The following is a 25,090-nucleotide window of genomic DNA, read 5'->3' on the forward strand; positions in this document are numbered from 1 at the left end:
TTTCTTGTGGCCAGGTATCAGAATTGCCTCATGTCTCGTCAAAATCCAAGTATTGTATTTCCCTGCAACGATTGTATTGGCTAAAATCACCCGTGTGACACAGTGACAGCAAATGAAACGTCTGCTTCCGCATTCATCAAAGGTATCTGCTAATGAGTAGAATTGTACTTTTGACATGCTGTCGAAGCTTGGCTGTAAATCAGATACGAAATATTGGATGCATTGATTTCAATATAGGCGAATCAATTGAGGATTAAGAGTTCGGAATTATTTCAGTACCATCATTTGTAGCTCTGTTTCGAAATGCCGTTTGGGTGAGTATAGCGACAATTATTTAAATATTGTTCTGGCATAGGCAAATTTACTAACTTGTATGTATTTCACAACGAATTGTACCCGATCAAGAAGTACGTATAGTATAATCACTGAGCTGCTTATGTTGTGGATAATGTTTGTGTATAACGTTACTTATGTAATCAAAACTGCCATAGCCTGGCTTGTTGGCATTTGTGTGGATAATTACCTAACGTTTATATTTTTCTAATGTTAGCTCAACAGTGGTTGGAAATTGTCTTTCCATTTAAATTCGTTGTCCTTGTAGGTAGAGTTGTTCCGCACTTTTTTTTTAATTATCAGGGGTCCACACCCTATGGCCTACTGAGTCATTGCAGAGGGAAAAAAGTGTTTTCCCTCAATGTCTTAGAAATCTCTTCCGGAGAACATGGTCATCCACAGACAGACTTGATGGCAAAACAGTGCTCATAACTGGAGCCAACACTGGTATTGGCAAAGAGACAGCGCTGGACCTGGCAAAGAGAGGTAACCTACAGTGATACATAAATCCATGATGACGTTTCCATACAGGAATGTGTTGTAACAGTTATGCAAGATGTTTCACCATGACCTGTTGAATGTGTCTTGGGCTATTTCTCAATTGGTCTTTTCTTGATTCCTCAAATCCTGCTGCTGGAGCGCGGAGGAGCGGCGCTGGTATAACTATTTCTGGAAAATGAATTCTGATTCATTGTAAATAAATTATATTAATTACCAAAATTTCATGAAAAACTATAGGATGACAAACCAAATAAATCTGTGTAGTAGGTAGATGGTGGTTTCTTCCCTGTCTTCTCTCTGGTGTCTGTGCAATGATTTATGTTCACTTCCTCTCAGCTCCAGGAAGGGGCCTCCAATTGCTTAAAATGACTAATGATCTGTTGCCTACACCTAATAGTCATACTCATCAATTATTATTATTACAAATAGAAGATCATTATTATTACAAATAAATGACCACTTCTCTAACTATGGTGATCATTTAGTAAAATTAGATTAAAGCTGAATCAATGTCTCGCACGATTACATAATGATTCATTAGCATTTTAAATAACAGAACCAAATACCATGGCATAGTAAGCCTTTAACATTACTGTTACACCAAAAACTCCTCCTCGTTTCCAATGAGATTTTAGGATGATTAGCTGAAGCTGAATAGTTTTCTCATTTGCCTGTTGTGGGGTATGCATGGGTGTCTGAGCTGTGTGCTGGTAGTTTAAACAGACAGCTCAGAGCCACTAGGCAGGATATTCCGTGCATTTGTAAAGTATTCAGACCCCTTCCACATTTCGTTACGTTACAGCCTTATTCTAAAATGTATTAAATTATTTTTTCCTACACACAATACCCCATAATGACAAAGGGAAAATATTTTTGTAAGTGTATTAAAAAATAAACAGATACTGTTTCCATTGATAATTCTTGATGTTTCTACACCTTGATTGGATTCTACTTATGGTAAATTTTATTGATTGGACATGATTTGGAAAGGCACACACCTGTCTATATAAGGTCTCACAGTTGACTGTGCATGGCAGAGCAAAAACCAAGCCATGAGGTCGAAGGAAATGTCTGTAGAGCTCCGAGACAGGATTGTGTCGAGGCACAGATCTGGAGAAGGGTACCAAAAAATGTCTGCATTATTGAAGGTCCCCAAGAACACAGTGGCCTCCATGATTTTTAAATGGAAGAAGTTTGGAACCACCAAGACTCTTCCTAGAGCTGACCACCTGGCCAAACTGAACAATTGGGGGAGAAGGGCTTTGGTCAGGGAGGTGACCAAGAACCTGATGGTCACTCTGACAGAGCTCCAGAGTTACTCTGTGGAGATGGGAGAACTTTCCAGAAGGACAACCATCTCTGCAGCATTCCACCAATCAGGCCTTTATGGTAGAGTGGCCAGATGGAAGCCACTCCTCAGTAAAAGGCACATGACAGCCCGCTTGGAGTTTGCCAAAAGGCACCTAAAGACTCAGACCATGAGAAACCAGGTTCTCTGGTCAGATGAAACCAAGATTGAACTATTTTGTCTGAATGCCAAGCATCACATATGGAGGAAACCTAGCACCATCTCTACGGTGAAGGATAGTGGTGGCAGCATCATGCTGTGGGGATGTTTTTCAGAGGCAGGGACAGTGAGACTAGTCAGGATCGAGGGAAAGATGAAGGTAGCAAAGTACAGAGCTCCATGAAAACCTTCTCTAGAGTGCTCAGGACCTCAGACTAGGGCGAAGGTTCACCTTCCAACAGGACATTGACCCTAAGAAAACACAGCCAAGACAACGCAGGAGTGGCTTCGGGACAAGTTGCTGAATGTCCTTGAGTGGTCCAGCCAGAGTCCGGACTTGAACCCGATCGAACATCTCTGGAGAGACCTGAAAATAGCTGTGCCGCGACGCTCCCCGTCCAACCTGACAGAGCTTGAGAATCTGCAGAGAAGAATGTGAGAAACTCCCCAAATACAGGAGTGCCAAGCTTGTAGTGTCATACCCAAGAAGACTCAAAGCTGTAATCGCTGCCGAAGATGCTTCAACAAAGTACTGAGTAAAGGGTCTGAATACTTATGTAAATGTGATATTATATTTTTAGATATACATTTGCTAAAATTTCTAAACCTGTTTTTGCTTTGTTATTGTGTTTTAGTTTGATGAGGGGAAAATACCATTTTCGTCCATTTTAGAATAAGGCTGTAACGTGAAAAAGTCAAGGGGTCTGAACACTTTCCAAATGGACTATGCTTTGATTGAAACAAAATACAAGGAAGGCTAATAGTTTAACACCATCTCCTCTAATTCACTCGCAAAATAGTCATTCAAGAATATATAAATGCTTATTCCCATGAAACTGATTGAGATATGTGTGGGCAGAGGATGCATTTTATGCATATTCTATAATGGTATGCTATTCAATTGGATACATCTGTCGGTACAAACTTTGAGGAAATTAGGACACATTTACTTTTTTAAATGATTAATAAAATCACCTAAAAAATAGCAATACACCACTGGATAGCATCTTATGCCAGACAGGCTTGTTGGTGTGTGTGTGACTGTCCAGCAAGGGTTGCTAATGGTTATTATTTGTTATTTGTGAGATTCTTACATTTTCTAATATATATATTTTTTAATGTAGATATGAATGTTCTGTCCAATATCCTCCCGAAAAGCCTGTATGATTGACATCCTGAGTTGAATTCTGATTGAACTGGAATAATTTAATAATATTCCCCCCCACAATTTCTTCATAGGGGCCAGGATAATCATGGCCTGCAGAGACATGGAGAAAGCTGAGGGGGCCCTGAAAGAAGTCATAGAAGGCTCTGGTAGCCAAAATGTTGTCATCAAGAAGCTTGATTTGTCAGACACCAAGTCCATCCGCGAGTTTGCAGAGACCATTAACAAGGGTAAGGGAGAATAAGACATGACTTGAAACTTTTTTCAGTTGCTTAGTTACTCCACATGGAATCTCTATAGGCAAAATGCATTTGAATTCATTCACTTTTTTTGACAGCACCCCTTTTGATTTGAACAAAAAACAAAAACCTTCCATACATATTTTTGCCCATTGTAGAAGTGCTCAGAAAGTGACTTTTTGGACCTGAATGACAACATTCACGAGAGAAATGTTCAAAGTTGACCCATTTTGCATACCCCACCATACCATGACACATCCATGTCTTCATCACTAGAAAATATAAACAGTTCAGATATAGTTCATATAATTTAGAAGCTTACAAACAGGGTTGTCAAACTATTTAACCATTTCTGGGAAAAATGTTTTAAATCTAAATAGTAAATTATTATCTAAAAATGTGTAAACTCAGATTTATAAAAACTTTTTTTAAATTGTATTTTTATTATTTGCATATGTTGTAGCTTAGACCCTATTTTACATGAAGGTTTTTGTGTTGTGCCTGCCATAGGTTGAGACACAACGTGCTCTTGAATACAGTGTGGGTGTCATGTTTTGACAGAAAAAATGTCATTCCCATTTTAGTACATTTTAAACTTTCAAATGGTACCACAATTCAACACTGGTCTGACCAATTGGAATCCATGCTACAAGATTGTTTTGAGCACGCGACCGGGATGTGTTCCGGGTAACTTACGAGAACAACATGACGAATATACTGATACGGTGACTGAGTTTATCAGGATGTGTATAGTAGATGTTGTACCCACTGTACTATTAAAACCTACCCTCACCAGCAACCTTGGATAGATGGCAGCATTAGTTCAAACCTGAATGTGCGAACCATCGAATTTAACCATGGCAAGGTGACTGGGAATTTGGCCGAATATAAGGCACTCAAACAGGCAAAACGTCAGTATAGAGACAGAGTGGAGTCGCAATTCAACGGCTCAGACACAAGATGTATGTGGCAAGACCTACAGACAATCACGAACTACAAACGGGAAACAAGCCACGTCACAGACATCGATGTCTTGATTCCGGACAAGCTAAACGCCTCCTTTGCCCACTATGAGGAGAACACAGTGCCACCGAAGCAGCCCGCTACAAAGGACTGTGGGCTCTCCTTCTCCGTGGCCGATGTGAGTAAGACATTTAAGTGTGTTAACCCTCGCAAGGCTGCCGGCCCAGACGGCATCCCTAGCCACGTCCTCCGAGCATGCGCAGACCAGCTGGCTGGAGTGCTTATGGACATATTCCATCTTTCCCTATCCCAGTTTGTTGTCCCCAAACGTTTCAAGATGTCCACCACTGTTCCTGTACCCAAGAAAGCAAAGGTAACTGAACTAAATTACTATCGTCCCGTAGCACTCACTTCTGTCATCATGAAGTGCTTTGAGAGACTATTCAAGGATCATATCACCTCTATCCTACCTGTCACTATAGACCCACTTTAATTTGCTTACTGCCCCAACAGATCCACAGATGATGCATCGCCATAGCACGGCACACTGCTCTATCCTATCATACCTATGTAAGAATGCTATTGATTGACTATAGCTCAGCATTCAACACCATAGTACCCTCTAACCTCATCATTAAGCTCGATGTCCTGGGTCTGAACCCTGTCCTGTGCAACTGGGTCCTGGACTTCCTGACGGGCCGCCCCCAGGTGGTGAAGGTAGGAAACAACATCTCCACTTCGCTGATCCTCAACACGGGGGCCCCACAAGGATGCTTGCTCAGCCCCCTCCTGTACTCCCTGTTTACCATTGACTGCGTGGCCACGCACGCCTCAAACTCAATCAAGTTTTCAGAGGACACAACAGTAGTAGGCCTGATTACCAACAATGACGAGACCGCCTAAAGGGATGAGGTGAGGGCCCTGGGAGTGTAGTACCAGGAAAATAACCTCTCACCCAACATCAACAAAACAAAGAAGCTGATCGTGGACTTCAGGAAACAGCAGAGGGCGCACCCCCCTATCAACATTGGCGGGAACGCAGTGGAGAAGGTGGAAAGCTTCAAGTTCCTTGGCGTACACATCACTGACAAACTAAAATGGTCCACCCACACAGACAGCATCAAAGCTGGGACCGAGAGACTGAAATCAGCTTCTATCTCAAGGCCATCAGACTGTTAAATAGCCATCACTATGAGAGGCTGCTGCCCTGTACATAGACTTGAAATCACTGGACACTTTTCATAATTGGAACACTAGTCACTTTGAAAGTAATGTTTACATATTATGGAAATGACACCCACCCTGTGTTCTTTTTGGGTCTCAACTGATGGCGGGGCACAACACAAAAACCTCAGATGTGAAATGGGGTCGAAGCTACAACATATGCGAATATGAAAAATATCTGAGTTTAGTTGTTTTTAGATGTCAATTTGTATGAACATTTTTCTTCAAGATATAAAATAGTTTGACAACGCTAAGCTTTTAAATGATCTCACTCAATCATTTCTCGTTTCCAGTGGTAATATATGTGTCATGGTATTGTGGGGAATGCAAAATGGATCAATTTTGAGCACCTTTTCTCTTTTTGCAATTCTGGTCTAAATAGTCACTTTCTGACCACTTCCACGGACAAACGTATGGAAAATTTAGTTAAAATCCAAAAGGAATGCCGTTAAAAAGGGATTGAATTCAAATGGATTTACCCTATACTGCTTGTTATTTTACCATAGCCACCTGCTTAATGCAAACCTCAGATGCTCTTTTCAACATATGCAGGCTTGATTGTATCACAACTTAATGGATTGATTCATTTGCACTCCTGACCAACAGTTGGACGTTTAAAATGTTGAATATTCTTTTCTGTAGAGGAGACGAAACTCAACATCCTCATCAACAATGCTGGCGTCATGGTGTGTCCGCATGGGAAAACAGCTGATGGATTTGAAATGCAGATTGGCGTCAACCACATGGGTAAGTGAAACTATGTAGCACAAGGAAGCGGAATAAAATTCCCCTTTTGGCCAGACCTCACATAATTCTAAAAGGGCACGAACGTACAAGATACCATTGATAAATGAGATGAGTGTTTAACTGCGAAACGGCTGTACTAGTAACGTTACCCATTCCCATAAGGAAGTGCCAATGTAGCTGCTTACTTTCTTGGGGACAGAAATGTGGTTATATTTTGACAGACGTCTCACTAAATAAATTTATCATTTACTAATGATTAACCACAAGGATGAATGCATGTGATTCACACCAAAGGCAAATGAGCAAAGTTCCACACAGCATTTCATACAAGTCGTGACTTGTACGTACTGATCTCCTATTATTGATATTTTACTAGTTTTACGCTTTATGGAAATCTCTGTCCAAGGAAGCCGTGCAGCTGTAGACAGGTTGTATTTTTAGTAGCTAAACAGACGCAGGCGCAGCTAATGGGGAACAACAAACTGGGTTGGCTTAGATTGTTTACAACATGTAAGCTATTTTGTGTCTCCAATGTTTATTGAAAACGTAAATACATTTTCACAATAATCATTTGTTATCGCTCAAATACATTGGTACAGTTGTTGGTTAGCTAGCTACTGTAGCGTATTTTTCGGCCATATTAACATTGACATGAAATCAGTCAAAACAACTCAAAACAAGACTTGGTGTCAAGAACAAGATGAAACGAGCCACTTACGATTCCCCACATGGCAGTTTCTTGCTAGCATCCAGAACCACCACAGGCTGACTTCTGCCCCATGGAAGAGCACACGTCTTTTTTTGTGATGTTGTCAGCTAACCCACCTGTAACATAAGGAAGTGCGATGATGAATTCAGTTATTGTCTTTCTTACGACTGATAAGTTCAGTCGACACATTTTAAAGTTGTATAGAGGAGATGTAATGAAAGGTCAGATCACAAGTGATACTAACTAATAGACTAGATTGAAGGTGACCATCACCAGAATATGATTTTTGCACAACCACAGTTCAAATGCATGAATCCAATACAACGAATCAACATCAAATCTACCAATCAAATGCTTTCAAAGCACTCCATCTTGTCACTTAGGTCACTTCCTGTTGACCCACTTATTGGTTGACCTGATCAAAAGGTCGACCCCGGCCAGGATCATCAATGTGTCCTCCATGGCTCATTCCTGGGGCACCATCAACCTGGACGACATCAACAGTGAGAAGGGCTATGACAAGAAGAAAGCGTACAGCCAGAGCAAGCTAGCCAACGTCCTTTTCACCCGCTCCCTTGCCAAGAAGCTACAAGGTTTGGGTTTGTCTACTACTTTGCAGTTCCAAAGAATCAAACAATAATGAATATTATGTTATTACTGCATGATTACCATTTTACCATGTAAATTCATAACAAATGCCTGGTCATATCTGTTATTGTACAATAAAGTGCTACCACAGGATTTCTGAAGGGTGTTTGAAGCTGCAACCCTTTTGTCAAAAGTATTGAATTGAATTGTCCTCTATCAGGCACTGGTGTGACGGCATACTCCCTCCACCCTGGCGTGGTTCAGACTGACCTGTGGCGGCACCTGAGCGCACCTCAGGCAGCTATCATGAAGATGATCAGTCCCTTCACCAAGACATCCGTGCAAGGAGCTCAGACCACTATCTACTGTGCTGTGGCACCTGAACTGGAAACCGAGAGTGGTGGATATTACAGGTGTGTGTGTGTGTGTGTGTGTGTGTGTGTGTGTGTGTGTGTGTGTGTGTGTGTGTGTGTGTGTGTGTGTGTGTGTGTGTATGAACACCTGCTCTTTCCTTGACATCGACTGACCAGGTGAATCTAGGTGAAAGCTATGATCATTTATTGATGTTGTTTATTAAATCCACCTCAATCAGTTGTAGATAAATAGGAGGAGACCAGTTAAAGAAGGATTTTACATTTTTTAAGCATTGATACAATTAAGACATGGATTCTGTATGTGTGCCATTCAGTGTGAATGGGCAAGACAAAATATTTAAGTGCCTTTTGAACGGGGGTATGGTAGTAGGTTCCAGGCGCACCGGTTTGTGTCAAGAACTACAATGCTGCTGGGTTTTTCCATGCTCAACCGTTTCCTGTGTGTATCAAAATTGGTCCACCACCCAAAGGACATCCAGCCAACTTGACACAACTATGGTAAGCATTGGAGTCAACATGGGCCAGCAGCCCTGTGGAACGCTTTCAACACCTTGTAGAGTCCATGCCCTGATGAATTGAGGTTGTTCTGAGGGCAAAGGTGGGAGAACTTAATATTACACTGAACAAAAATATAAACGCAACATGTAAAGTGTTGGTTTCATGAGCTGAAATAAGACACCCAGAAATTTTCCATACGCATAAAAACCTTATTTATCTCATTTTTGTGAACAAATTTGTTTACAACCCTGTTAATGAGCATTTCTCTTTTGCCAAGATAATCCATCCATATCAGGCATATCCATTCCTGGCATATCAGGAAACTGACTAAACCGCATGATCATTACACAGCTGCACGTGCAATTGGCATGGTGAGTCGGGGACAGACTCTTGACCAGAAACCTAGCGTTCAGCGGTTCATCAGACAAACTCTTCCAACCAGATAATGGAAACATTCCGAAAAGAGGTTGAATTACTGGCAAAATTTGACCCTGTTATGGAAAACCGTCTCAGCAAAATTAAAGATGGAGTGACACATGCTCATTACTTTGGGAAGCGCACACAGATTGAGCTGATACAGATTGAGTGACAAGATTCTGGAAGCAATTAGTGACTCAAGTAAGAGACTCAAAGTACTTCTCCATTATCTTGGACTGTACACCTGACATTAGTCACCAGGAGCAAATGTCCATTATTCTGAGAAGTGTGGCTTTTAAAGGGAAAGCCAGAGATCAAAGAGCATTTTCTCAGCTTTGTGAATGTTGAGGTTACAACAGGCTTGAATCTGTCCAATGTCATCTTAGATAAGCTGAACGAGCTGAATATTCCATTTGAAGATTGCAGAGGGCAAGCTTATGATAATGGGGCCAACACGAAGGGCAAACACCAAGGAGTACAAGCCAGACTGCTGATAAAACATCCCAGTGCTGTGTTAGTCCCATGTGGAGCACCTACTCTAAACCTTGTCATTGCAGATGCTGCCAAATCTTCAAAAGATGCAGTTGGGTTTTTGGGCATGTGCAAAAGTTCTTCGCCACTTTTTCAGCTGGCACACAAAGATGGACTATTTTGAAGAAACGCGGTAACATCACCGTGAAGTCATTGAGTGACACGATGGGTGAGTAGGCTCCAAAGTGTTCATGCAATCAGGTATCGGGCTTCTGAGGTTCGGGAGGCATTACTGGAAGCCAGACAGACGATCAACGATCCTATGGCCAAAGTGGAGGCACAAGCACTTGCAGAGGAAGTTGGGTCCTAACGCTTCTTGATTTGCTGTGTCGTATAGTGTGAGATACTGACAATGACAAACAAGATGAACAAGCTCCTCCAATCCGCCTCTGCTGATATCGCAGTGAATGTAATGCGAAGGCCTCCCTCACTACATACTGGGAAACTGGATTCTCGGAGTCCCAGACAACAGCCAAAAGCATTTGTGAAGAAATTAATGTGGAGGCTGTTCTAAAAGAGAAGAGGCATTTCAGCTATGAGGCTCCTGACGAACCAGTGACTGATGCACTGAAAAACCTTGAAGTCTACTACTACTTCAAGATTGTGATCGACTCTGCAGTTACATCCATGGATGAGAGATTTGAAACACTCAACCAGGTGAAAAGCAAATATGGAGTGCTGCTGAACTTCAGCACTGCCTCGCAGATGTCCCGTTGATCTTTAAAGGCTCACTGCATGGAAGTTGAAAACACTCTAACCTACAGAGATGACTGTGACATCAGATAATTATATTTTATCGATGGCAATTTGATTGCACAAAAATATTGTGACGAGATCCTGAGGCCCATTTTAATATTATTTTTTGAAGGTATCTATGACCAACAGATATCTGTATTCAAAGTCTTGTGAAATCTGTAGATTAGGGCCTAATTTATTTATTTCAGTTGACTGATTTCCTTATATGAACTGTAACTCAGTAAAATCAATGAAATTGTTGCATGTTGCATTTTTAAATATTTTTATTCAGTATAGGAAGGTATTCCTAAAGTTAGGTATACTCAGTCGATATGCACATGCAGGATATTTAGTTTGAAAGAATACATCGATGAGTGTGATTCTTCCGGCTTCATCAATACATGTCATTTCTTCTAATATTGTTGCATTTGTATGTATTATTTTATATTAAACTGTGTTAGATACATGATCATCTTGTCTGTGTGCCCACAGTGACTGCGCACCAGCCAACTGCTCAAGCTCTGCTTCAGACGATGACACGGCCCAGAAACTGTGGGAGCTAAGCTGCCGGATGCTTTCTCTGTCATGGGATTGAATAACTCCAAAAAGGTGTATGGCTTACATTTTGAGATGTATGAGCACTGAAGAATACAACAAATGTACAGCATCTTAAATGAAAGTCCTTTGTCCCATGGATACATTCCAACATATCATATTATGATGTGGTATTTTAATTGAAATGATGTAGTTGACAGTAGATGTAACATTTTTCTTAAAATACAATTTAACATGGTTCATTGCCACTGGCATTTGAGATGGATATATGGTTGTTGTTGTTTTACCGTACTGTACACATAGTCATATAATATTGTACATTATTACACTGCTGTTTATTGTCGATAAGTAAGTAATCACACCAACATTAAATCACTCATCTGTAACTGCTCCATCAATTTTGGGACTTTTAAATTAATATAATTAATTTGTGTGTGTGTGTGTGTGTGTGTGTGTGTGTGTGTGTGTGTGTGTGTGTGTGTGTGTGTGTGTGTGTGTGTATGTATGTATGTATGTATGTATGTCCATTGATATACAGTACCAGTCAAGTTTGAACACACCTACTCATTCAAGGGTTTTTCTTTATTATATAATAGTGAAGACATCAGAACTATGAACTATGAAATAACACATATGGAATCACGTAGTAACCAGTAGCCACTCTTTGCCTTGATGACAGCTTTGCACGCTCTTGGCATTCTCTCAACCAGCTTGAAGGAGTTCCCACATAAAAATGATGCTGAGCACTTGTTTGCTGCTTTTCCTTCATATGCGGTCCAACACTTCCCAAACCATCTCAATTGGGTTAAGGTTGGGTGATTGTGAAGACCAGGTCAGCTCATGCAGCACTCCATCACTCTCCTTGGTCAAATAGCCCTTACACAGCCTGGAGGTGTACTGGGTCATTGTCCTGTTGAAAAACAAATTATAGTCCCACTAATCGCTAACCAGATGGGATGGTGTATAGCTGCAGAATGCTGTGGTAGCCATGCTGGTTAAGTGTGCCTTTCAATTCTAAATAAATCACAGACCGTGTCACCCGCAAAGCACCATCACACCTCCTCCATACTTCATGGTGGGAACCACACATGAGATCATTCACCTACTCTGTGTTTCACAAAGACCCGGCAGTTGGAACCAAAAATCTCAAATTTGGACTCATCAGACCAAAGGACAGATTTCCACTGGTCTAATGTCCATTGCTGGTGTTTCTTGGCCCAAGCAAGTCTCTTTTTATTATTGGTGTCCTTTAGTGGTTTCTTTGCAGCAATTTGACCATGGCCTGATTCACACCGTATCCTCTGAACAGTTGATTTGTAAATGTGTCTGTTACTGAGGTGCAGTTAACTCTAATGAAATGATCCTCTGTAGCAGAGGTAACTCTGGGTCTTCCTTTCCTGTGGCAGTCCTCATGAGAGCCAGTTTCATCATTGCGCTTTATGGTTTATGCGACTGCACATAAAGACATTTTAAAAGTTCTTGAAATGTTCAGAATTGACTGACCTTCATGTCTTAAAGTAATGATGGACTGTCATTTCGCTTTGCTTATTTGAGCTGTTCTTGCCGTAATATGGACTTGGTCTTTTACCAAATAGGGCTATTTTCTGTATACCACCCCTACCTTGTCACAACACAACTGATTGGTTCAAACGCAGTGAGAAGAAAATAAATTCCATAAATGAACTTTTAACAAGGCACACCTGTTAATTGAAATGCATTCCAGGTGACTACCCCATGAAGCTGGTTGAGAGAATGTGAAAAGCTGTCATCAAGGCAAAGGGTGGTTACTTTGGACAATATCAAATAAAAAAATAGATTTTGATTTGTTTAACACTTTTTTTGGTTGCTACATAATTCTGTGTGTCATTTCATATGTCTTCACTATTATTCTACAATGTAGAAAATAGTAAAACAATTAAGAGAAACCCTGGAATGAGTAGGTGTGTCCAAACTTTTGAATGGTGCTGTATACCCAATATAACTTGACTGCCTAATGAGCTCAGTTCAACTGCCGTACCCCATCAAAATATGAGATTGTTTTACTCTATTGCTTGTAAACAATGTAATTTTTAACAAACACTGTATAGCCTCAAACCATGGTTAAAACTATAATATTGATACCATGGGTGGTCAGTCCTTGCAAATAGCTCTGAATTTGAGAGTGGTGACATTAACCCAGTCCCATCCCTCAGCTCCTTACTAAATCAGTGGCGGGATTGTCACTTTGTTACTGTTTCAAATACAGACTTCCCCTTTAGGGGTATTTACCTACTTCGGACTTCATAATGAATTTCCACTGTATAGTGGCTTTCAAATAATATTTTCTACATTTTTAAAAAAACATTCTAACTAAAACAGTTTTCTAAAATGATTCTATAATTTTTCTAAACACTTACAATTACAAAGGGCTGCCTTTAGCATCATGTCATTTCCTTGTTAAATGTGGTCTATTTGTCTATTATGATAGAGCATTAAAATATCTATCTACCAGGATGATTGTAAGTGTGTGTTTCCTTTTCTGTCATTTTTATTTAGTTGGATACAGTAAATTATAAAAGTGATCAGATCTGGACAATTTGCAATATTTCTGTTTAATTGTTTATTAAAGACATGAACATAGATATTTTCCAGATCACTAAACCTCTGCTCCATTTTTAACATTCCAATCTTTAGTTTTGTAATATTTGACTGATATTTCATTGCTACTCCACCTGCTGCACACTACATAGATTATTGAACACAACCAGAATGAACAAGAATAGCATGAGATGAAAGAAGCATTATACACTACTTATAAGATTATCTAACATTGACTATGATACTCAGAAAGGTTGAAATAAAAATGGCAGATTAAACTATAATCAAAACACAACAAAAGTTGATAATGTCAGGATAATACATATGTATTTTGTCAAAAATGAAACATATATATTTGAAAGATTGTCAACGTTTTACCATGAAAGAAAAAGAGTGAAAATAATTCAGCCTGATATAGTAATTTTGTTTCGCAGAAATATTTTGAACACTTGTCTTCTCTTGGAAATATCCCATATTATATTGCACTAGTTTTCCATAAATCATTTTTATTCAAGTAACAATGTATGCAGTATTGATATTTAATCATTCAAATAATATGAACATTTCTAAGGTTAACCTTCTGTATGGCTAAACATCAAGACCAAATCAAGGTAAACTGAATGCAATGAAAGAGTGCTGACTGGGCAGTGCAGGCAAAAATGTATATATTTTTTCACACTAAGAGGTCGAAATAACACTCTGAAATTGTCATAATGCCCTTTTAGTTAAGATATATATTTTTTTTTTTGGGGGGGGGGGGGGCTTGAATTTCAGCCTGTTCAGGTGGGATGAAGTTTTTGGCCCATAGCATGACGTCACAATCTGATCTGATTATTCCTACCAATGACCAGTCATATTTTATTTGCATATGTATTCTCCTACTTTGAAGGGGTAAGCAGTCTAGACGATCCTATCTGTCAATCAGGGCTGTGTATGTAAATATATTTACATTTGTATCAACACGCCTACACTATCTGACTGAGCATTTCGATGGCAAAAGGAGGCTCAGGGAAATCAATGATTAAAAAAATATATGTTTGGAGTTATTGTCATGAAACAAACACACACAGTGATATATTAGACATACAGTGATTCAAAAATGTAATCATAAAGACTGCATGGGGACTTTAAATAATTCAAATTTGATTGAATAAAGACTGCATGGGGGCTTTAAATAATTCAAATTTGATTGATCTCTAAAGTACAGTAGACATGTAACTTTCTTCCTCATTCTTTTCCATCAGATCCAAGGCAAGGTCATCACCAAGCTCAGATTCCTGGTTTGCACCCTCTTTTAGCATTGCTACCAAAGTAGACAGTGTGCTGTTGGGGTCCAGTAATTTAACCAGGGGAACATTCACACCCCTGTCTTGAAAGAGAAGATTCTGCAAAGTCATGGCTAGCATTGAGTCTATGCCTAATGCGGTGAGAGAAGAATCGTCATTCAGCTCATCATTCTCAACACCAAGCGTTTCCCTGAGCACCGACTTGACGTATTCACTTGGTGACATGGACACGGTAGTTTGGTCATATCCTGCAACTTCCCCTTTTTCTTTTGTTATGCCCTCATCCACCAGTGCGCCTAAACGTATGTTTAGGGAGGCATTATGAGCAAGAACATGACGCATCAGGTTTTTGAAACTGAACTTGCAGACAACCTGTTGTGGTCTGTTCAGCAGAAGGCATTGTTCTAGGCTCTCATGGATTTCTGCTACCCCCATGACCATCATCCCCTTTGCCGCCAGAAATCTTTGGAAATGGTCTTTGTCCAGCAAGAGACCAAGGTTCAAAGCTCCCCAGCTTATGGACTGTCCTGCAAGTCCAATGTTTCGCCTGTACTGACAGAATGTGTCCAAGAAGGAGTTGGCTGCACAATAGTTTGTTTGTGCTGCATTGCCAATAAAGGCAGAGATGGAGGAGTAACACACAAAGTAATCTAACTTGCAGAGTTTTGTGGCGTGATGCAGATTCAGAGCTCCATTCACTTTGGGCTTCAGGACTTTCTCATAGAGAGATTTGTCAAGAGTTTCAATCAGGCCATCATGCAGGACGACGGCGCTGTGGAAGACCCCTCTGATTGGACAAGAGGGGAAACGTTCCTTAATCGCAATAACGGTATTCACTACTTGTGCAGCGATTGAAACATCACACTGCAAGCTGACAACTGTGGCGCCAGACTGACTCTCAATGTTACTTATCTCCTGCTGTAAGTCGGTCGAGGGACTGCTTCTGGATAGAATGACAATATACCCTCCTCCTCGCTGTGCAATGAACTTCACTGTTTCAAACCCTAGTCCAGTTAGACCACCTGTGACAATGTACACAGAGTTTTTCTGGAAAAGCTGGTTTGGTTTAGGCAACAACTTAATGTTGGACAGTGTGCCATTGGAATCATCTTTACTCAGTGCCACAAAAGGCAGGGTTTTTGAGCTGAAGTATGATTCAGACTCTTCAACAGGCAGGAAGTCAATGCTACCGGATGACACTCTCTGAAAGATGGTGGTTTCGAAATCTAAAGACTTCTTGTCCAAATGCATTGATTTGAGCCAACGGTAAATGTGAGACTTCTCTGCTCTGATAGATCCCTTTTCCAATGCGCTAGACATTTGAACAGTCTGAATGCGAACATTGTCATTGCCACATCTGAAACCATTTTGTGAGATGGAGGATTGCCACTCATTTTCACATACAGCAACAATGTGTCTCACACCGGAAACATTGCATGCTTTTTCAAACTGAGATTTGTCAAATGGAGGTAAAAGGACAAATGCATCAAGCTTGTTCACATTTTGAAGCTGATCACTAAACTGTGGCAGAACAATGTTATTCCATCCTGATTTGGTTGCAGTTTGGGCTAAGACCTTTGTCAAACCTGAGTCAGGAACGGATGAGATGATGCCCAACCTCTGTTGTTTGACTTTGGGTAATGCACGATGCAAGACTTCCCATGCAAGTACAAAGTAGGACACACAGGGTGCCTCCTTCAGAAATGTGAGCCTCTTTGTCTTGTAGCACGCTGCTTCAGGAATCACAATCTTAGAAGATGCAGCAGTCGGATAACATGAAACTACATGCTCCCCCACTTTCAGTTTGCTCACCTCTTTCCCTACAGCTGTGACAGTGCCACCGAAGTCTAGAGCGAAAAGCTGGTGGTCCTGAGATGTGTGTTTGTTCCAGTACATTGTCGGGCCATAGTTCATGTCAGAGACACTGACCGGAAAGTAGTCAGAAGAATGAACACAAATCTTACTGAGCTGAATCTCAACTGAATTCTCCTCAATGTTCTTATGCTCAACATCACAAGGAATGGCAGACAAGCTAGTCATTCTGTATGGGTTAGCAGTCTGAAGGATGAACTCCTCAGACTTCAAAGAGTGGACATTTTCCTGTGAGTTGTCACTGCTTTCAGTGGGAGTGTGCACTATGTAAGGTTTTAGAATCTGTCCATCTTTCACCACCAATTCTGGGTATTGGCTGCATGGGAATGAGTCAAGAACCTGAGACAGAGCTCTGATGTCCTCTGTAGAGACAGAGCTGATGTCAATCAGCTGGAAGGAAAGATCTGACATTTCTGCAGCGCATGATCTAGTCATGCCTGAGAGGGCAAATCCTGCGCTGATGCGGTCCACTGTGTTCTCTGCTGACCGGTAGGTTATTGCTCTGATGGAATTTGGAAATTTCATAGCCTTCAGTTCCAGGACTATTTGTCGGAACATCTCACAGCAGTTTACCATGTTCTCCAGGATAGCCTCTGTTTCGTGGGAGGTAACATTGTCATTGCTCCACACAAACAAGATTTCTGCAAAGCTTTTCAAGTCTGAGATTTTGAATTTTGACAAAAGCACTTTGAATCCACGGCTCAAGAGATCATTGGCATGTGTGAAAGAGATGTATTGCGACTGTGAGCTCAAATGTTTTTGCATGGCTTCAGATACACCCATCTGGTCAGCGAAAACCAATGCCTTGGGTTTATTAATGGGCTTGTAGTCATCAGACACAACACTGAAGTCATTGTGGAAGAAGTACTCTTCAACAACATTAGATTGGCTCCCAAGATACTTGACTATGACATGCTTCAGTTCAACCAAGACCCGACCTGCTTTGTCGGTGAAACAGCCAGATACTTCGAAATGGTCGGCTGCAACATTTGCGGCTCTCAAATAAAGAACCATTTCAGGCTGCAGGGGTTCGTGAACAGTCAAACTGCCTATTTCTGCAGGGAAGCCAGGCCTTGCCATGAATGCATTCACTATTGTGATTGGAGTCAGTTGTAGCAAGTAGTCTAGCACTACAGGGTGAATGCAGAAATCATGCAACTGAGGCAGTAGTTCTTCAGGGACAGTTACAACAGAGATGGCTTCCATCAAGTCTGCACCATAGTGCACATCTCCCCTGTTTCTGAAAACAGAACCATACTGAAACCCTCTCTTACTTAGGTAATCATAAAAGTAATCAGTACTCATAGTTGATGTGCATCGCTTGTAAACTGAGTCTAGAGAGATGTACTGTTCCTCAGCCAACCTCCCTTGCTTGCATGATATGCTGCCTGATGCATACGTTGCTGTAGGAGATTGTATCTTAAACGTTGTCTCGTTTTCAAAGTGATCCAGTTTGACACTCATCTCAGGAGAATTTGGTGCAATGAGAAATGGACTCTGAAAACTGACACGGAGTTGCAGCATGTTGAGTGGCACCTTTGATTTGGAACTGGCCATGAAGGCAGCCAAACCCAACTCAGCATAGAGGGCACCAGGGACAATGGCAACGTCATTGTTTCTATGGTCCTGCAGGTAAGCCACTGAGGCTGAGGCCAGATCACAACTGAAGGTTTTTCCATCATTGCCTGTCTGAGTTAACACAGGATGACTGCCCGATGTACCTTTCTGTGCTGCCTCAAAGATGACATCTTTCTTCACACAATCGAACTGATACCTTGGGGTAGGTGTTGGGGATGTCTCACAACCTCTGTAGAACTTGTCCCAATCTACCTGAACCCCCAACTCAAACAGTTTGGACACAGTGTCCAGCATTGTCTCATGGTCTTTATTTTGCTGCACTGACGTGAGCACTTGTGTCTCATTTCCCAGAGTCTCCTGGATGTTCCTTTGTAGAGCCCTTCTAGGGCCTATCTCTACAAAGACCACATTCTTCTTGTCTTTGGTTGCTGATCTCACTGCCTGTTCAAATGAAACAGGCTCTCGAATGTTCCTGGCCCAGTATTTGCCTGTGCTAAAGTCTGGCTGTTCTACTGCCTTTCCTGTCACTGTGGAGAACAATTCTGTCTCAACATGATTCACCTGTAAAGAACCAATACTGTCCTCTATTTGAGAGAGGATGGGATCCATCATTTGGCTGTGGTATGCAGCAGGGACATCCAGAACATGGAGGAACAAATTCTTACTGTTGACTGAACTGCTTAGCTTTTGATACAGACTGTCTACAGCATCAGCATCACCTGAGAGGGTGCAGGACTGTGGGCTGTTGGAGGCAGCCAGGCAAACCTTATTTAAGTAGGAGGGAAGGAGGTTCAAGACCTCTGACACGGCCATGTTACTGACCACAAGCATTTTCCCTCCTGTGACTTTATTCTGCAGAGTACTGCGGAAGTAAATCACCTTCACTGCATCCTCAAGGGACAACAGACCAGAGCAGTGGGCAGCAGCAACCTCTCCAACAGAGTGGCCAAGAATTGCATCTGGTTTGATGCCCCAGTGCTTGAAGAGACAAGCAATGCCAACCTGAATGGCAAAGAGGAGGGGCTGGACAACATCTGGTTTTGAAAAGTCGTCATCAACTGATGCACTTTCCAGTCTCTCTGTGATGGACATTCTTTGGTACATTTGAAAAAGCGCCTCAACCTCCTTGATCTTTTCTCTGAACACTGGTTCCTGTTTCAGGAGCTGCTTGCACATGCCTTGGTAGGCCACACCATTCCCACAGAAAACATACACTAACTTTGGATCTAGTTTGGAGGGGGCAATCTTTTTGTTCAAAGCAGATTTCAGCTGGTTTCTCAGATCAACCAGAGAGGATGTTGTGAATGCCTTTCTGTATTTATGTTTCATGTGGCTTCTTCTACAGGCTGATGTATATGACAGACCCTGGAGTTCCACTGTTTTGTTTCCACTTATCTGTTCAGCTGTGTCCTGTACCATCATGGTAAGGGATTTTTCTGAGGCTGCTGAGAGGATAAAATACTCATAAGACCTATCAACCCCGGCTGTTTGGCTGTGAGAGTTGTTGTACTGTTTGACAATTGTGTGGGCATTTGTGCCTCCAAAACCAAAATTATTGATCCCTGCAATACGTTCGACCGAGCCTGTATTTCCCCACTTTTCTGCTTTAGTGGGAACTTTTATGTTTAAGGCTTTAGCGTCTATACTGGCACTGTCCTCAGAGTAGAACAGTGAAGGGACAATGGTTTCATGCTTCATCATTAGTAGTACCTTGATTAGCCCTGCCACCCCAGCTGCAGATTCTGTGTGTCCAATGTTGCCTTTCACAGAGCCGATGCGGAGTGTTTCTGAACCTGGGGGTCTGGCTTTGGCAATGACTTTGGAGATGCTGCCTGCTTCTATGGGATCCCCCACTGGAGTTCCAGTCCCATGAGCCTCTATGTACTGGACAGTTGACAGGTCAGACTGTGAATAGATTCTGCGGAGCAGCTCCTCTTGCTGGACCATGGATGGCTTGGTGATTGGAGAGACAGTGTGACCATCTTGGTTTACTGCAGTTTTGCTTATGATGCCCCATACATGGTCACAGTCTTTCAAGGCCTGTAAAAGATTTGAAGTTCAACATAACATGTTTGATAGACCAGGGTCTGTGCCAACTTTTTACTGCAGGGAACTGTTGGGCTCCACCCTAAATGGCTCTTGGTGCGTCAAATTGTACAGTACATGCAGATCCGCAAATAAAACTGTCAAGTAAAGTCATAAAATGAGAAACAAGAGCTTCTCTATTGCAGTCTAAGTCTAATGGGTGACAAGGGATGGTAAATACAGTATATGTAATATGTTAGTCGTATTGTAGAAGTTTTGACAAAGTTAAAGTGAAAGTCAATGCATCAAATACTCCCAGACACATTGTATAGCCAACTGTTCAAAATGTTTGGCCAGTTTGAATATGTTTGAACTGTACTGCAAAGAGTGAAAACTAAATCAATGGTAAGAACTCACTTGTTTCAGTGGCTTCAGCAGAATAACCCCGCAGCCCTCTCCTCTGCCATAGCCATCTGCTCTGCTGGAGAAAGGTTTGCTGGTGCCTTCAGGTGAAATCATCTTTGCCTTGCTGAGAGCGACAAAGACTTGTGGCTCTATGATACAGCTGACACCGCCACAAAGAGCCATTTCACAGTCACCTGGTAGGACAAAAACATTTTTATATAATTGCAGGTGGCACTTTTTCATGGAGCTGAAACTGGGCTAATAGTCAAACATATAATTCTAACTTTTGCTTTATTGTTTTGGAAATGTCCCTCTGGGCACAATTGGTAGGTAACAGGGGTAGTGTGCATGAAATCTAGGTTACATATTAAAAGAAGCATTATAAAATAATCTAGCAATCTATAAAAAATAAAAAAAAAAATATATATATATTTTAACTAGACAAGTCAGATAGGAACAGATTCTTATTTACAATGACGGCCTCTTGCACTGAGATGCTGCGCCACTCAGGAGCCCATAATTATGAACGATAGTAAAGCAATTATGTTACGCACAATTTGACAAGAGTTGTACCTTGTTTTATGGCTTGACAAGCAAAGTGCAGAGCCACAAGAGATGATGAGCAGGCGCTGTCTATGGCAACTGATGGACCAGTGAGGTTGAAGGTGTAGGATATCCGGTTGGCTGCAATACTCATGGCTTTACCAGTGCCACTCCAATGGTTAGTCAAGCCTGGATTGTACTGGGCAGTTGTGAGATCGTAGTCTCTGTTCATTAGTCCTACAGAGTTTCATAGAGAATTGAACGTGATATTAGTATCAATCATGGTATCACGAATCACAACTTCACACTTATCTGTAAAGAAAAAAAAAGTTATATTACCTAGGTATACTCCAGTTCTAGTTCCGCTAGCTTTCTCCATTGGCATCCCAGCATTCTCTAGTGCCCTATAGGTGCAGTGCAGCAAGAGTTTCTGCTGGGGGTCCATGTAGTCGGCCTCAGCATCGGTGACACCGAAAAACCTCAGGTCTAGTTCGTTAAAGCTAAGCATCAAAACATTAACCAGTCAACCAGAGTGGAAAATATTCAATACAACAAATACAATCAGAAGCTGGGAATTCAAGGACAAGAGCATTTGTTGGTCAACTACACATTACCAGGAATATAATTCTACAATATACCGTAGTATAGCATCTTTGATTATTTGCAGTACATTATTAAATTATGAGTAACCGTAGCAGTGCAACAACAAAAAATGGTGAGGGTCAGGGAAACTTCATACTAACCCGTCTATGAGAGCAGCTTTGCTAGTGTGAGACTTTCCAGGTTTGCTGTTGTCAGCATCATACCAGTAAGTACTGTTAAACCTCTCGTTAGGGATTGGCAATGCACAGTTCTTTCCTTCCAGAAGAACCTTCCAGAAATTGTCAAGCCCCTCACCTGGAATTGAATATGTGTTGTATCAGAATGGGAAATACATTGGAATTGTTTTAACAAACCTATATAAATATATATATATATATAATATATATATATATATTATTTTATTTTTTTACAAAATGTTTTTCATAACAATGTATATCGTTTCTGAATCAAATTTCATACAAATCTTGTCTATAAATAAAACATAACAAATTATAGCTATAGCTCTCTTGGAAAATAGATATTATCTCAATGAGAAAAAAACCTGTATAAATAAAGGTAAAATATATACATATATATTTAGGTCATAGATAAACATTTCTACATTCATGTTATTGCGTGTATCAATTCAATACCCAAGTTAGTTGATGTTTCGTAATAGTTGTAATCTCTGTCGTCTGGTGTTTTCATTGCTGGCAACTATTTAACTATTTAATTTAATTAATTAATTAATTAGTAACTATTTAATTAATTAATTAGTAACTATTTAATTAATGAACCTATATTAAGCAGCTTCATATCCCACAGGTCAAAAACTGTTTGAATCCATGTTATGATGACATTGAATCAATGTGGAAAATGATTGGATTTGAAAATAATCATTTATATTTTTTTTCACCAAATTTTTACCTAAATTTAATGACATGGTGAAATGTTTTGTTGATTTCATGTTAAAACAAATGTAAATCAAAACTAGACGTTGAACTGACATCTGTGCCCGGTGGGATGGTGCTATAAGAAGTGAAAACTTCTTGATTGGAGAACACGTTGGGAAGGGATCTTAGATTAAGTGGACCACTTGGCCGCAAGTGGATCTTCCAGCAAGACAATAATGAAAGAAATGGTTATTGACCACAAAATAAAATGGCCATCTCAGTCTCTGGACTTGAAACCCTTTGAAAACCTGTGGTTTGAATTGAAGAGGGCCATCAATAAGCGCATACGAAGGATATCAAGGATCTCGAAGGATTCTGTATGGAGGAATGGTCTAATATGTGTTCTCTAATCTCATAAAACATTTTAGAAAAAGGCTCAGTGCCGTTATCCTCGCAAGGTGAGGTATTGAAAGGTATTAAAAACAGGGGTGCCAATAATTATGACCCCTATCTTAAAATATATAAATATATATATATGTTTCTTTGAGGAATTGCATTATTACAAAAATATAATGTTCTAAAATGTTTAAGAATGCAATATAGCTTTTTTGCTCATCTATCAAGAGTGCCAATCATTTTCGACCTGACTGTATACCCATTGATTCTTGAAGAATATTACTTATAAATACCTCATAACCTTAGCTCAACTGTCGTACCCCATCAGAACCCAAAATATAAGCTTGTTTTACTCCAATGTTTGTAAACAACGTAAATGTATATTAACACTTGTATAGCTTAAAAACATGGTTTCAACTATTATTTTTGATATCATGGTCAGTCCTTGCATCCATAGCTCTGTCTTGTCATTTGAGAGTGGTTACATTTCTCCAGGCACATCCCGCAGCTTTTCACCAATACAGAAGCAGGGCAACCGCTTTGTTATTGTTTCTACTGCAGATTCTAGCTTTAAAGTGATTGAAACTATATGAAATGAATTACAATACTTGAGAGAACTAGCAAAAAAAGATGAATCATCACAAAAAAAAGGTTAACTGTCAAACCTCCAGGGAAGCTGCATCCAATGCCAACCACTGCAATGGCTCCCTCTTCCTCCTCCATCCTGGCTGTCTGTCACACCAGCTGGACACTGAAATGCATGCACTTGTTTCTTAACTTCAAGTGTAAACTCAGCTCAGATAGAAGGTGCTCGATTTGCCTCCTGTTCCTTTGGCTCGTTGTCTCACCTGTATTGTATTTATATGCGTAAGGACTGATAGCAGCCCTCTAAGGAAATGCTGATTCAGTTCCACAGAAATACCGAAGTGCAATCACTGCTCTAAATGAAAGCCAGGGGATGAATGAGTTATTAATTTTGTCAAACAGTTCCTAGGTAAATTTATAACATTATTCAGATTTTATCACACAGGTTTTCCCTTTTCAGATACAGTTCCTTATTACTCTTAACCTTTCCTGGAAAGTCTAGTCACTCTACTCTAAGTTGCTCTGTAAGAGGGTCTGCTAAAAATTACTTAAATGTACACTACAGTTCAAAAATTTGGGGTCATTTACAAATGTCCTTGTTTTGGAAAGAAAAATCCATTAAAATAATGGCAAATTGATCAAAAATATAGTGTAGATATTGCTAATGTTGTAAATGACTATTGTAGCTGGAAACAGCAAATTATTTTATGGAATATATACATTTATGGAATATATACTGGCAGCTTCATTAAGTAATACCCGCAAAACATCAGTCTCAACATCAACAATGAAGAGGCGACTCCAGGATGCTGGTCTTCTAGGCAGAGTCCCTCTGTCCAGTGTCTGTGTTATTTTTCCCATCTTAATCTTTTATTTTTATTGGCCAGTTTGAGATATGGCTTTTTCTTTGCAACTCTGCCTAAAAGACCAGCATTCCGGAGTCGCCTCTTCACTATTGGCTTTGAGACTGGTGTTTTGCGGTACTATTTAATGAAGCTGCCAGTTGAGGACTTGTGAGGCGTCTGTTTCTCAAACTAGACACTCGAATGTACTTGTCTAATTGCTCAGTTGTGCACCAGGGCCTCCCACTCCTTTTTCTATTCTGTTTAGCGCCAGTTTGCGCTGTTCTGTGAAAGGAGTAGTACACAGCGTTGTACGAGATCTTCAGTTTCTTGGCAATTTCTCGCATGGAATAGCCTTGATTTCTCAGAACAAGAATAGACTGATGAGTTTCAGAAGAAATGTCCTTGTGTTTGGCCATT

The 25,090-nt window shown here is 40.6% G+C and overlaps 2 protein-coding genes across 2 annotated transcripts; one reads left to right on the plus strand and one right to left on the minus strand.

Moving 5' to 3' along the window:
* The first annotated feature begins 115 nt into the window (after nucleotides 1-115).
* LOC135517373 (retinol dehydrogenase 12-like) lies at nucleotides 116-13,577 on the plus strand. The gene is made up of 7 exons (XM_064941605.1): nucleotides 116-314; nucleotides 704-819; nucleotides 3,581-3,736; nucleotides 6,575-6,679; nucleotides 7,772-7,981; nucleotides 8,197-8,389; nucleotides 11,024-13,577. The coding sequence occupies exons 1-7, from the start codon at nucleotides 304-306 to the stop codon at nucleotides 11,124-11,126; spliced, it is 894 nt and encodes a 297-aa protein (XP_064797677.1). The 5' UTR covers nucleotides 116-303; the 3' UTR covers nucleotides 11,127-13,577.
* An 84-nt stretch (nucleotides 13,578-13,661) lies between these two features.
* Nucleotides 13,662-24,092, minus strand: fasn2 (fatty acid synthase 2). The gene is made up of 6 exons (XM_064941604.1): nucleotides 23,909-24,092; nucleotides 22,116-22,269; nucleotides 21,712-21,872; nucleotides 21,403-21,609; nucleotides 20,842-21,023; nucleotides 13,662-20,439 (listed from the first exon to the last, which is right to left on the minus strand). Exons 1-6 carry the CDS (start codon nucleotides 23,964-23,966, stop codon nucleotides 14,860-14,862), a joined length of 6,342 nt encoding a protein of 2,113 aa, XP_064797676.1. The 5' UTR covers nucleotides 23,967-24,092; the 3' UTR covers nucleotides 13,662-14,859.
* Between the last annotated feature and the right edge of the window lie 998 nt (nucleotides 24,093-25,090).

Source organism: Oncorhynchus masou, chromosome 28, assembly GCF_036934945.1.
Source record: "Oncorhynchus masou masou isolate Uvic2021 chromosome 28, UVic_Omas_1.1, whole genome shotgun sequence".
NCBI classification, from domain to species: Eukaryota; Metazoa; Chordata; class Actinopteri; order Salmoniformes; family Salmonidae; genus Oncorhynchus; species Oncorhynchus masou.

What these genes read in the sequence shown, in the direction of transcription:
- LOC135517373 (XM_064941605.1), top strand. An exon ending in GCTGGACCTGGCAAAGAGAG is followed by an intron (nt 820 to 3,580) that starts GTAACCTACAGT and finishes ATTTCTTCATAG; the next exon opens with GGGCCAGGATAATCATGGCC. An exon ending in CCTTGCCAAGAAGCTACAAG is followed by an intron (nt 7,982 to 8,196) that starts GTTTGGGTTTGT and finishes GTCCTCTATCAG; the next exon opens with GCACTGGTGTGACGGCATAC.
- fasn2 (XM_064941604.1), bottom strand. Translation starts at nt 23,966, where the DNA reads ATGGAGGAGGAAGAGGGAGCCATTGCAGTGGTTGGCATTGGATGCAGC. An exon ending in AAAGCTGCTCTCATAGACGG is followed by an intron (nt 21,873 to 22,115) that starts GTTAGTATGAAG and finishes TTTGATGCTTAG; the next exon opens with CTTTAACGAACTAGACCTGA. An exon ending in TAGAACTGGAGTATACCTAG is followed by an intron (nt 21,610 to 21,711) that starts GTAATATAACTT and finishes GAAACTCTGTAG; the next exon opens with GACTAATGAACAGAGACTAC.